The sequence below is a fragment of the Capra hircus genome, chromosome 14 (genome assembly GCF_001704415.2).
Source record: "Capra hircus breed San Clemente chromosome 14, ASM170441v1, whole genome shotgun sequence".
NCBI lineage: Eukaryota > Metazoa > Chordata > Mammalia > Artiodactyla > Bovidae > Capra > Capra hircus.
The window spans coordinates 6,152,802-6,166,382 of NC_030821.1; the positions used below are offsets into that span (position 1 = coordinate 6,152,802).

The following is a 13,581-nucleotide window of genomic DNA, read 5'->3' on the forward strand; positions in this document are numbered from 1 at the left end:
TGTTTCTGTTCTTCTCAGCATCTTTTATTCACTGTGAGAGTCAAGGTGCGAATCTCCATCTCCTTTCTCAAGCTTTCTTTTCGGCTCTACTGCTACATTTTTTAGTGGCTTGGTGGTTCTCATTGATCCTGTTGGAACCTCACAGTCAATGTACAGGCAGGTGTGGTGTGGGGTAAAAAGCAGCTCTTTCAAACTTTCATGTGCATATGAATCTTCTGAAGATACTATTAAAATGCAAATTCTGACCCAGTAGGTTTGGGGTGACGCCTGAATTCCAAATTTCTCAGGTGATGCTTCTACTCTTAGTCCAAAGACCACTTTGAATGGAATTTTAACTGGAGCTGGACATAGTCTTTTAATCTTGTAAGAATTGCCTTGAACATAGTTACTGATAAATAGGCCAGATTTTACTATTTTTATTGATATTATATGTTCTTATCTTAGGACTTCTGAATTACATGTATGAATTTGGGATACTTTTTAATCTCCTCAAACTAGAGTTGTCTCAACTGCAAAACTGAGAAAATACTGAAGGAGATCTGGCTACTTCACATAGATTTTAGAAGTTATAAAATAATATGATCTTTGCCATTTATATTCAAATTAGTTGCATTTATATTCAAATTAATTGCCTTTCTCTATAAACAAACTTCCTATTTTCAATCACTGTTAATGTGTCTCCCCAAGCATTAAGATTATGATAATTTATACTCATAGTTTTTAACTGCATAGTGTTCATCTTCCAAACTGAAATATTTTCTAAATAGAGTTTCCTTTACAATCTCTCTGTCTACTCAATTACCACATTCAGGTTGAAGTGGCGTATATTCACTGTACTTTTTTATTTTTTGTATTTTGATGCTTTGATTTCTTGGACTATCCCTCCCAGAGTTAGCTAAGCCAGGTGGCGCAGTGGTAAAGAACCTGCCTGCCAACGCAGGAGACGCAAGAGATGTGGGTTCCATCCCTGGATTGGGAAGATCCCCCTGGAGCTGGAAATGGCAGTTTCCTGCCTGGAAAATTCCATGGACAGAGGAGCCTGGTGGGCCACAGTCCATGGGGTTGCAAAGAGTAGGACATGACTGAGCACAAAAAGATTGCAAACAGCTCTCCTGGGAGAGCTCCTTTCACATGCAGAATAGCCAACCCTGAGCCCTGACTTCAGAGCCTTCTTCACCGGCTCTCATATTCCAGGCTACTCCCCACCTGCCCCAGTTACCTCAGGGTCAAGTGCCAGGCCACTGAGAGAGTCGCTATACTCCAGAGGCTGTTGAAACGATACAAACTTGCCAATCTTGGCTGTTACCTGCTTGACCAGTTCCTTTCCTGGTTCCCTCCTAAGTAGCCCTCTAGGCAAGGAGTGACCATCCACTCCTGAATCTATTTGTATAACAGACTCACTATTCAGTGTCGCCAGTCTCCTGATCTGTTGCCCTCACCATCTGTAAATGATAATAAAACCTATATTTTAAAACAGTATGCATGCATGCATGCTAAGCGGCTTCAGTTGTGCCTGACTCTTTGCAACCCTACTGATTCTAGCCCGCCAGGCTCCTCTGTCCATGGGATTCTCCAGGCAAGAATACTGGAGTGGCTTGCCATGCCCTCCTCCAGGAGATCTTTCTGACCCAGGGATCAAACCTGTGTCTCTTTCTCCTACATTGGCAGGCAGATTTTTTTTTTTTTTTTAAACCACTAGAGCCACCTGGTAAGCCCTTAAAACAGTATAACCTTTCCAACTTACATTTTGATTGATTTTCCATAAATCTCTGTTCAAAATTCTTCCCTGGCTGACTGCCCATTGCCCTTAAGATGAAGTTCAACATCTGCAACATTCAGAGTCCTTAAACTATCTGGTCCTTCAGTTCAGTTCAGTTCAGTCGCTCAGTCGTGTCCGACTCTTTGCGACCCCATGAATCACACCACACCAGGCCTCCTTGTCCATCACCATCTCCCGGAGTTCACTCAGATTCACGTCCATCGAGTCAGTGATGCCATCCAGCCATCTCATCCTCTGGCGTCCCCTTCTCCTACTGCCTCCAATCCCTCCCACCATCAGAGTCTTTTCCAATGAGTTAACTCTTTGCATGAGGTGGCCAAAGTACTGGAGTTTCAGCTTCAGCATCATTCCTTCCAAAGAATACCCAGGGCTGATCTCCTTCAGAATGGACTGGTTGGATCTCCTTGCAGTCCAAGGGACTCTCAAGAGTCTTCTCCAACACCACAGTTCAAAAGCATCAATTTTTCGGTGCTCAGCCTTCTTCCCAGTCCAACTCTCACATCCATACATGACCACAGGAAAAACCATAGCCTTGACTAGGCGGACCTTAGTTGACAAAGTAATGTCTCTGCTTTTGAATATGCTGTCTAGGTTGGTCATAACTTTTCTTCCAAGGAGTAAGCGTCTTTTAATTTCATGGCTGCAGTCACCATCTGCAGTGATTTTGGAGCCCCCTAAAATAAAGTCTGACACTGTTTCCACAGTTTCCTCATCTATTTCCCATGAAGTGATGGGACCTGATGCCATGATCTTCGTTTTCTGAATGTGGAGCTTTGAGCCAACTTTTTCACTCTCCTCTTTCACTTTCATCAAGAGGCTTTTTAGTTCCTCTTCACTTTCTGCCATAAGGGTGGTGTCATCTGCATATCTGAGGTTATTGACATTTCTCCCGGCAATCTTGGTTCCAGCTTGTGCTTCTTCCAGCCCAGCGTTTCCCATGATGTACTCTGCATGTCCTTACTACGTCTCTCACCTTATTTACAGGTGTCTTTCACTCTAGCTGTTCTGGTACTCTTCCATTTCGTCAAACGTATATGGTGCTTTATTATTGCTATCTTTCACACATAGTTTCTGATTGATTGAACTATCTCTCTGTAACTACAGAATCCTATTTTTTTTTTTTTAAGATATTGCAAAGACATTTTCTCTCCATGAAACCTCCTGGGAAGCTTCCTTTTTCTGATCTAATACAGAGCTTTCAAACTCCCCTCTGGAACTTATCATGGTTAGCAGCCCCTTGACATTCATGGAAGTAGGATTTGAGTTTTGACTATTTGTGATCAGCTTTTTGTTGTTGTTTAGCCACTTCAGTCGTGTCTGAATCTTTGCGACCCCATGGACTATAGCCTGCCGGGCTCCTCTGTCCATGAGATTTCCCAGGCAAGAATACTGGAGTGGGTTGCCATTTCTTTAAATGTTATAAAAAATAATTTTCATTGCTAAATTTTGTTAAAGCATGGGTTATATTCATAACACTGTTAGTGTAGTGAATGGGAATCAATCGCTTATCTGGTGGTAATAATCATTTTTTGATTTTTGTTTAACTATTTACCTAATGTACAAATCTCAAGATGGCTTTTTGCTTTCAGACATATGGTATGTAAAGTGCCTTACAAGGAAGTATAATTCTAAAGACACTATGCTGTTGAGCTTTTTATTTCTTGTGATCTGAGAAATCACAAAGGTGCTGGGCTCTAAATTTTGCAAATGCCAATTATCTTGCAATAAAGTTATTTGGGTATTTGATTTACTTTCTCACAAGACTGATTCCTTGAGAATAAGGACAAATAGATACCATAATAAACATTTATGAACCAATGGTTTTTTAATTAATTTAGATGACATTTGGTAATCTCTGATTTAAATGACCTCTGAAGTTGACTTTAACCCATATTTGAAGTTTAAGTGAAAAAAAAAGAGAGAGCTTCTACAGGTTTTCAGAAAAACTTAGAAATGTGACTCTCTGAGAGTCTAACAGATACTCATTGTGTACAAGTTTCCTGATAGAAGCCCCCTTCAATTCATTAAAAGAGATGAAAGTTAGTAAAATTAAAAAAGCACCATGTAGATTTTGATTTTTCCTATGTAAAGTTTATAAAAAATTGTTAGGCTTTCAAAAATGACAGCCTCATGTATCTAGGGATTCACATCTCTATTTACCTGGCCAATTAAGCTGGAGAACACAAAAACTCCAGAAAAGAAGTTCAGCAGCTGGAAAACAATTTCAAATAAAGTTTGTGGTTCTGGAAGGCCCCCGATGGTAATCAAAGTTCGAACTGCCCAATAATAACATCTCAGATACCTGTGAAAAGAAAAGATATACACCTTGCTTTTTACTATAGCAGTAAAATGCCATTATGCTTGGGAATATATTGCTGTAATACTAGATTTTAACACATTCCCTCGTAATTAAGATTTTCTGTCTTTAAGCAGCATTAGCGACTACCGTGTGTACTAATGTAAACTTCCCTTTCAAGGTAAAGGTAAAGTGAAAGTGAAGTCTCTCCGTCATGTCCGACTCTTTGCGACCCCGTGGACTGTAGCCCTCCAGGCTCCTCCATCCATGGGATTCTCCAGGCAAGGATACTGGAGTGGGTTGCCATTTCCGTCTCCAGGGTAAGGTAAACTTCTTGATAAACATTGTGAAATGACTAGACAAAGCCAGAGAAGGTGTTTATTAGTCATTCCACTTATTTCTCCCTGCAAAACAAATCACCCCAGAGTTGAGTGGTATGAAGCAGAGACTGTTTGACTGGGCTTGTCATGCTGAGGGTCAGGTGTTTGTGGAAGACCCCCAAGATGGCTCCTCTATACTCCATGAGGAGTGAACCCTCAGGAGACTTGAATGCCAGGAGACAGCTGGGAGGACGTGATTGAGGCCAGAGTCCTGAGGCCTTGGTTCTAACCGCTGGCTGAGTCTTCTGTCATGCATGTCTGTTTGGAACACCCAGGTTGTCTCCTGTCACCGTCTGAGCCAGGACGATTGCACCAGCTGGAGCTGGCTGTGTATTTTCATTCCGCCTGTTGTGCGGATAGCTGGGGCTTCCTTACAGCATGGAAGTCTTGGTGTAGATGGACTTCTTGCCTGGCTGGCTTCCCCCCGAGTGGTAGAAGCTCAGGCAGTAGCTTGTAAGGCTTCTTGTAACTCAGAAGCCCTATAATCTCTTAATCTCTTGCCATATATATTTGCCAAGCAAGTCTCTTAGACCAGCCAGATTCAAGGGAAGGGATATTTGAATCTACCTTTCAATGAGAGGAGCAGCGAGAAGTGTGAGGCTACCTTTAAACTACCTCGTAGTGACTAGTGATTTGATCATAGATATCAAGGGGGTTTATGGAGATTGAAAAGACCTTTATAGTTTAGAACCAGCTGTTTTTTACTGATGGAAGATAGAGCAGGTGGGTATATACCTCCTCTCTCTTTTCTACTCATATCTTACTATATGATTGAATATATAAACAATGACAGAAACAGAGAACTGAGTTCTATCTTAAAAGGGAAATTACTCTTAAGCGTAACAGCTAATTTATCTAGAAATTTAGTATTGAAGAAAATCAAGTATGCTCAGAAATAGACTTTATAAAGATTCTGTACTAAACTCTAGCAATTACAAATGGAGAGACAGATCATGATAGCCCAGATGGGAAGAAAGTCTGGGACCAGGGCAACAACAAAGAATATGATAAAGATGAGGACAGAACATGTGAGGTTCACTTGGCTATATGTGGCTAAGGGTTTCATGGAGTCCTGATTGACGTGGGAATAGAAATTAGTATAACAACCCATTGTATATATATTATCATTTTGGTCCATAATTAGATACTGTTTGTTGTTGTTTATCGTTAAGTTGTGTCTGATTCTCTGTAACTCCGTGGACTGTAGCCAGCCAGGTGCCTCTGCCTATGGGATTTCCCTGGCAGGAATATTAAAATGGGTTGCCATTTTCTTCTCCAGGGGATCTTCCTGACCCAGGGATTAAACCCATGTCTCCCGCTGGCCTGTGGATTCATTACCACTGACCCCCCTGGGAAGCTCACATAATTAGGTGCCTACTTGGTATATTTCATATAGCTCTGATAACATGGTCTGGATCAGCTATTTCTACTGAATCCTTAAAAAAAAAATGTCCTATATATAGAGGCCATTTTCAGATATTGTTGCAGACAGGCATTCAGATTTAGTGGGTTTCAGCTCGCTATCTTAGCCTCCAGAGTAAACAGAAAAGCAGCAGTTATAGAATCCTGCCCTAGTCAGTCTTTTATTTCTTACCTGGGTGTGCCACATAAACGTTTGCACTTTAAGTAAACGTGCATTTGTCTTTGAACAAGGATGGCCTTTGGTGTGTGTGTGTGTGTGTGTGTGTGTGAGAACAGGTTATAATTTTCAGATCTTCAAACAGTAAGAAGTTGAGGTTTATAAAGAAAGAATCAAACTACAGTTAAAGTCAGTATTCAAATAAAAACAGATCTAGAGAGAAATCACTTGTTTTGAAATTCAATACCTTTAGAAGGACATGAGTCTTTTTGTTTGTTTTATCTGGTAGATACAGGAACGGACAAATAGTTAACTCTTTGGTAGGATCTGAAACCACTGCCAAGAGAATAAAAGTATCACTAGTCTGTTTTATCTGGTGGATACAGGAAGGGACAAATAGTTAACTCTCTGGTAGGATCTGAAACCACTGCCAAGAGACTGAAAGTATCGCTGGTCTGCAACATTTTCCCTAACAAGCTTCCTTGGACTTACAGATACCACAGAGAACTGGACGTCCAAGAGAACTACCTTGAAGAAGCATGGAATTAATTTTATGGGTGGCATTTAATTTTCAACTCCAGTTTATAATTTCTCATTACCTGACTTAGTGTGATCACAAGTCCTAGACCTGTGGGTCTCTGAATTAAGGAAATTTATTGACCCCAGTGCAACCCACGAGTGGGACACAGACCAGATTCTGTCCCTGCATAGCCAGCTCCAACTGTTGGGATTACTATGTCCTACAAAGTCCCTCTAGTATTGAGAGGAACAAACACAGGAATTGCTTTGTCTTATTTTCTTATTTACAGATGTTAGAAAATAACAAGTGTAAAATTTAGGCATTGATTTTCCAAATCTGAAGGGTCAGCTTTGAACCACTTTTTTCATGATGAAAAAGTCTGCTATGTTAATTGGAAGTTTTCTGCCCTGACGCTTTGTGGTTTACCATGGAATTCTTTTCTCAGTCATGTCTTATATCCAGGCATGCACAACCAGAGGTAAGATTTGTAATTTAATTAGATGGCATCACATTGATCTTCCAGGATTAGCTTAATTAGTCAAGTGTGTCCACCTTTAATATTTACACCCTGGGCAGATAGATCTTTTCAAGGAGATTCTGTCTGGCTGATTTAATACATGAGCTATCTTATAGGCTATATATATACACACGCACATATATAGCCTCAAGTTAAAGCACTAAGGCAGAATTTGACATAAAACCATAAAAGATCATTTTGTATGAAAATAGAACTTCTTCCTCTGTGAAACAAATGCAACATGAAACTTCCCCCCAACATTTTGTTTTGAAATATTTTAAACGAGCAGAAAAAACTGAATTTCACCCATGTATTCACAGCATAGATTCTATTAATATTATGAACATTTTACTTTATCTTCTTTGTCAGATGTTTCTCCACTTTCCATCCATCAACCCATCTCATTTTTGGGTGCATTTCAAAGTAATTTGCAGACAGACACTTCCTCCTAAATACAGCACTTCAGAATATATATGTGTGTATATATATGTGTTACTACAGTTATTTGAAAAAACTTGTACATCGAAAGCACAAATCTTAAGTATACCATTTGACACTATTTGATGGATTCTGAGAAATCCATACATCTGTGTAACTCAGAAACCTATCAAGACAGAGGACATTTCCATCGCTCCAAAAATTTCTCTCATTCGTTTTCTCCAGTCAATTCTTGTCCCCCCTCAGGGGCGGCTGTTGTTTCAGATGAGCTTTGTCTGCTTTAGAATTTCACACAAATGAAATCACACACGTGTACACGGTTGTGTAAGATGTCTTACACTCAGAATAATGTTTCTGAGATTTAGCTGGGTTTTTGTGTGTTTATTCATTTTTATTGCTAAGCAATAACCCTTGCATGACTATGGCACAGTATGTTTATCCATCTTCCTGTGGATGAAAACCTAGACTGTTTCAAGCTTTTGGTTCTCATGAATAGACATCCTATGAATATACTTATATACGTTCTTTCATAGACATATATTTTTAAGTTCTCTTGGGCAAATATTTAGGGTTGGAATTTTTGTTTTTAAGATAGGTGCTATATATAGTTGTAAAACAAACTGTCAGATTTTATCCCTCCAACAGTGTATGAGATTTCCAGTTGCTTTATATGTTTAACCCAAGAATATGAAGTTTTAAAAAATTTTAGCCAATGTGGTGGATGCGTAGTGGGACATGCAACTTTTAAAAGTACCCAATTCAATACTTTATGAGTGGACCTTTTAACTACCTCCACCTATCTTAGTCCCAGTTCCAGGTTTCTGTAAATTTATCACTGAAGACACTGAATCTGGAGGAGAACGTTAGGAGTCTAGTCTCATTAGAAGATAAACTCAAAAACAGGTATGACAAATAGGAGCTTAATAATATTTGTTAAAGGCTGTGAAAGAATAAGTGAAAGGTCATGCAAACCCAAGACTGAAGAACATGGGAAGGCTATATCTGTGATTATGTCCATGTAATCCCCATGCAGACTCCTCCCTGTCACGCCACCAGCTGCCTTTCATCTCCCTTCTGGTCTGCCCATCTGCTGTTCTGGAGCGGCTCTGATGCATTTAAGGGAGTCTAAATGTCTGGTGTAAAGACCACGCTTTCTTTTCCTGCTAGTGTCTGAACTGAAGTATCTAGGGGACCTTGTCTTAATAACTTCATTTACCCTCGTCTCATCTTCCTCGTGTACAAAGGAAAGGGAGTAAGTAATCCTAAATTTCCCGAGCACTAAAGTATGGACATTCCGACTCCTTCTTCACTCCATCTAGAGTTATGATTCCCATGACAAGCTTGCTTGCTCATTTACTCATTCATTTGATGGCTTATGTGTCCAGGATTGAGGTTAGGGATTTGTTAAGACATTTTTGTACATTGGGAAATTTGTATCAGAAAATAAATAAATTGAGGTATATATGGATAAGAGAGACTGGGAACATTTCTGCATATCAAATAACTGGGGGAAGGAATGGCAATCCACTCTATTATTCTTGCCTAGAGAACCCCATGGACAGTATGAAAAGGCAAAAGATATGACATCAGAAGATGAGCCCCCCCAGATTGGAAGGTGTCCAGTATGCTGCAGAGGAAGAGTGGGGGGCAACTGCTAACAGCTCCAGAAAAAATGAAACAGCTGAGCCAAGGTTGAAATGATGTTCAGTGGTGGATGTGTCTTGTGGTGAAAGTAAAGTCCGATGCTATAAAGAGCATTGCATAAGAACCTGAGATGTTAAGTCCATGAAGCAAGGTAATTGGACATGGTCAAGCAAGAGATGACAAGAGTGAACACTGACATCTTAAGAATCAGTGAACTAAAATGGACAGGAGTGGGCAAATTTAATTCAGATGACCAAGATATCTACTACTGTGGGCAAGAATCCCTTAGAAGAAATGGAGTAGCTATCATAGTCAACAAAAGAGTCCAAAATGCAGTACTTGGGTGCATCCTCAAAAATGACAGAAAGATGTTGGCTCATTTCCAAGGCAAACAATTCAACATCACTGTAATCCAAATCTATGCCCCAACCATAAATGCCAAAAAGCTGAAGTTGACTGATTTATGCAGACCAACAAGACCTAACACTAAAAAAGATGTCCTTTTCATCATAGAGGATCGGAATGCAAAACTAGAAAGTTAAGAAATACCTGGAGTAATAAGCAAATTTGGCCTTGGAATACAAAATGAAGCAGGGCAAAGGCTAACAGTTTTGCCAAGAGAACACATTGGTTATAACAAATACCCTCTTCCAACAACACAAGAGATGACTCTACACAGAGACATCACCAAGTGGTCAATACCCAAATCAGATTGATTATATTCCTTGCAGCCAAAGATGGAGAAGCTCTATACAGGCAGCAAAAATAAGATCTGGAGCTGACTGTGGCTCAGATCATGAACTCCTTATTGCAAAATTCAAGCTTAAATTGAAGAAAGTAAGGCCATTTAGGTATGACCTAAATCAAATATCTTACGATTATACAGTGGAGGTGATGAATAAATTTAAGGGATTAGATCTGGTAGACAGCATGTCTGAAGAACTACAGAGGTTAATAACATAGTACAGGAGGCATTGATCAAAACCATCCCCAAGGAAAAGAAATGCAAGAAGGCAGAGTGGTTGTCTGAGGAGGCTTTACAAATAGATGAGAAAAGAAGAGAAGCAAAAGGCAAGGGAGAAAGGCAAGATATTTCCAACTGAATGCAGGGTTCCAGAGAATGGCAAAGAGAGATAAGAAAGCCTTCTCAAGTTAACAGTGCAAAGAAATAGAGGAGAACAGTAGAATGGGAAGGACTAGAGATTTCTTCAAGAAAACTGGAGATATCTAGGAAACATTCTATTTAAGAATGGGCATGATAAAAGGCAGAAGCAGTAAGGCCCTAACAGAAGCAGAAGAGATTAAGAAGAGGTGGCAAGAAATACACAGAACTATACAAAAAAGGTCTTAATGACCTGGATAACCATGATGGTGTGATCATTTACCTAGAGCCAGACATCCTGGAGTGTGAAGTCAAGTGGGCCTTAGGAAGCATTACTACAAACAAAGCTAGTGGAGGTGACGGAATTCCAGCTGAGCTATTTAAAATTTTAAAAGATCATGCTGTTAAAGTGCTGCATTCAAATATGCAAGCAAATTGGGAAAACTCAGCAGGGGTCATAGGACTGGAAAAGGTCAGTTTTCATTTTAATCCCAAAGAAGGGCAATGCCAAAGAACGTCCAAACTACTGTGTAATTGTGCTCATTCCACACGCTAGCAAGATAATGCTCAAAATCCTTCAAACTAGGCTTCAACTGTACATGAACTGAGAACTTCCAGGTGTACAAACTGAGTTTAGAAAAAGCAGAGGAACCAGAGGTCAAATTGCCAACATTCACTGGATCATAGAGAAAGCAAGGGAATTTCAGAAAAACATCTACTTCTGCTTTATTGATGATATTAAAGCCTTTGACTGTGTGGATCACAAATCATTGTGGAAAATTCTTAGAGAGACGGGAGTATCAGATCACCTTACGGGTTTGCTGAGGAACGTGCATGCCGATAAGAACAGTTAGACCTGGACATGGAGCAACAGAGTAGTTCAAAATTGAGAAAGGAGTAAGTCAAGGCTGTCTTTTGTCCTCCTGCTTGTTTGACTTCTATGCAGAGTACATCATGTGAAATACCAGGTTGGAGGAATCACAAGCTGGAATCAAGATTGCCAGCAGAGATATCAACAACCTCAGATATGCAGATGACACTGCTCTAATGGCAGAAAATGAAGAGGAACTAAAGAATCTCTTGATGAGGATGAAGGAGAGTGAAAAAACTGGCTTAAAGATCATGGTGTCTGGTGCCATCACTTCATGGTAAATAAAAGGGAAAAAAGTGGAAATGGTGACAAATTTTATTTTCTTGGGCACCAGAATCACTGTGGATGTTGACTGCAGCGTGAAATTAAAACATACGTGCTCCTTGGAAGGAAAGCTATGACAAATCTTGACAGCATGTTAAAAAGCAGGGACATCATTTTGCTGACAAAGATCCTTACAATTAAAGGTGTGGTTTTTCCAGTAGTTATGTACAGATGTGAGAGTTGGACCACAAAGAAGGCTGAACACCGAAGAATTAATGCTTCTGAACTGTGGTGCTGGAGAAGACTCTTGAGAGTCCCTTGGACTGCAAGGAGATCCAACCAGTCAATCCTAAAGGAAATCAACCCTGAATATTTTGCTCAAGCTCCAATACTTCGACCACCTGATGTGAAGTGCCAACTCATTGGAAAAGACCCCGATGCTGGGAAAGATTGAAGGCAGGAGAAGAAGGGGGAGACAGAGGATGAGGTGCTTGGATAACATCACTCCAATCAAACTCCAGGAGACAGTGAAGGATAGGGAAGCCTGGCGTGCTGCAGTCTATGTGGTCAGAGTCGGGCATGATTTAGGAACAGCAACAACTTATGCTCTGGTTTTGAGCTAAGTAAGCCCATTCCTGCTTTGTCATATTTCACAGTCAGATGAAGGCTGCCATGTACTTAGTATAAATGAAAATAACCTCTTGTCTTCTACTGAAATGAACAGACATTGTTATTTTGATGAAGATTAATAGAATAGTAATAAATGCCTCTTATTTTAAATGTTCACAGAGCTTCACTTGCACCCTACAGTTGGTGCATTATTCTAACTAGGACAAGGTTCACACATCCAGTGATCTCATAAGCAACCTCCAAATTATATGTCATCAGGAGCCATCACAAGGGTTAACTAAAAAAAGACTTTACACTTTTGAGGTCAAAGAGTAATATGAAGTAAGAGAAGAGGCAGGTGTTGCTTTAAAACTGTGGGAAATGTAAGTGTATTAACAACTGCCATTTACATATTATTTATTATTGTTTTATTTGCCTGTGCCAAGTCTCAGTTGGGGCATGTGGGATTTAGTTCCCCTACTAGGGGTCTAATCCAGGCCCCCTGCATTCGAGTGCAGAGTCTTAGCCATTGGGTAATCTCTGGGAGATGGCGAGGGACAGGGAGGCCTGGCATGCTGCAGACCATGGGGTTGTAAAGAGTTGGACGCGACTGGGTGGTTAAACAATAACAAGAACAATTATTTATATGTTATATATATCACACACACATCTGCTGCTTTTAAAGGCATTTTCTTGGTAAGGATGTGTCCCTGACACTTGGTAAGAGGATAATTGGACTTTCCTGGTGGCTCAGCTGGTAAAGAATCCGCCTGCGATGCTAGAGACCTGGGTTTGATCCCTGCGTTGGGTAGATCCCCTGGAGAAGGGAAAGGCTACCCACTCCAGTATTCTGGCCTGGAGAATTCCATGGACGTCCATGGGGTTGCAAAGAGTTGGACACGACTGAGCAACTTTCACTTTCATTTTCAAGAGGATTATTAGAGCTCTGGTTTTGGGTGAGAACCCTCCTGTCTAAAGGACTAGAGAATGCGAGCTGTTTGACAGCAATGCTGAAAAATGCATCGAAACTTGCTCCTTGGGCTAGAAAATGACCACTTTTTTGTAATCTATCATGAATGATTAAGAAGAATGAATGGCTTCTTTTTCCAAAGAGAAAATGCAGATGGCCTATAGACATATGAAAAGATGCTCAACATTGCTAACCATCAGGGAAATGTAAATAAAAATCACAATGAGATATCACCTCAACCTCTTAGAATTTCTATCATCAAAAGGAACAAAAATAACAAATGTTGGCAAGGATGTGGAGAAAAGGGAGCCTTTGTACACTATTGGTAGTAATGTAAATTGGCATAGCTGCGCTGGAAAATAGTATAGAGGTTTCTCAAAAAAACTAAAAATAGAATTATCACATGACCCAGCAATTCCATTCCTGGGCATATATCCAAAAAACCCACTAATCTGAAATGCACCCCAATGTTTGTAGCAGTGTTGTTTACAATTGTCAAGATATGGAAGCAGCCTAAGTGCCGTTAACAGATTATTGGTTAAAAAAGACGGACACATCTTTTCCGTACAGACACAATGGAATACCACCCAGCTACGACAAATAAAGAAATC

General features: G+C 40.1%; 1 protein-coding gene across 1 annotated transcript in view; it reads right to left on the reverse strand.

Moving 5' to 3' along the window:
- The window catches only part of CNGB3 (cyclic nucleotide gated channel beta 3), a 183,556-nt gene that overhangs the window by 58,415 nt on the left and 111,560 nt on the right, over positions 1-13,581 (reverse strand). Inside the window, exon 11 of the mRNA XM_005689259.2 lies at positions 3,941-4,082. Within this exon, the coding sequence (XP_005689316.2) occupies positions 3,941-4,082 (142 nt within the window). The remainder of the gene's footprint in view (positions 1-3,940; positions 4,083-13,581) is intronic.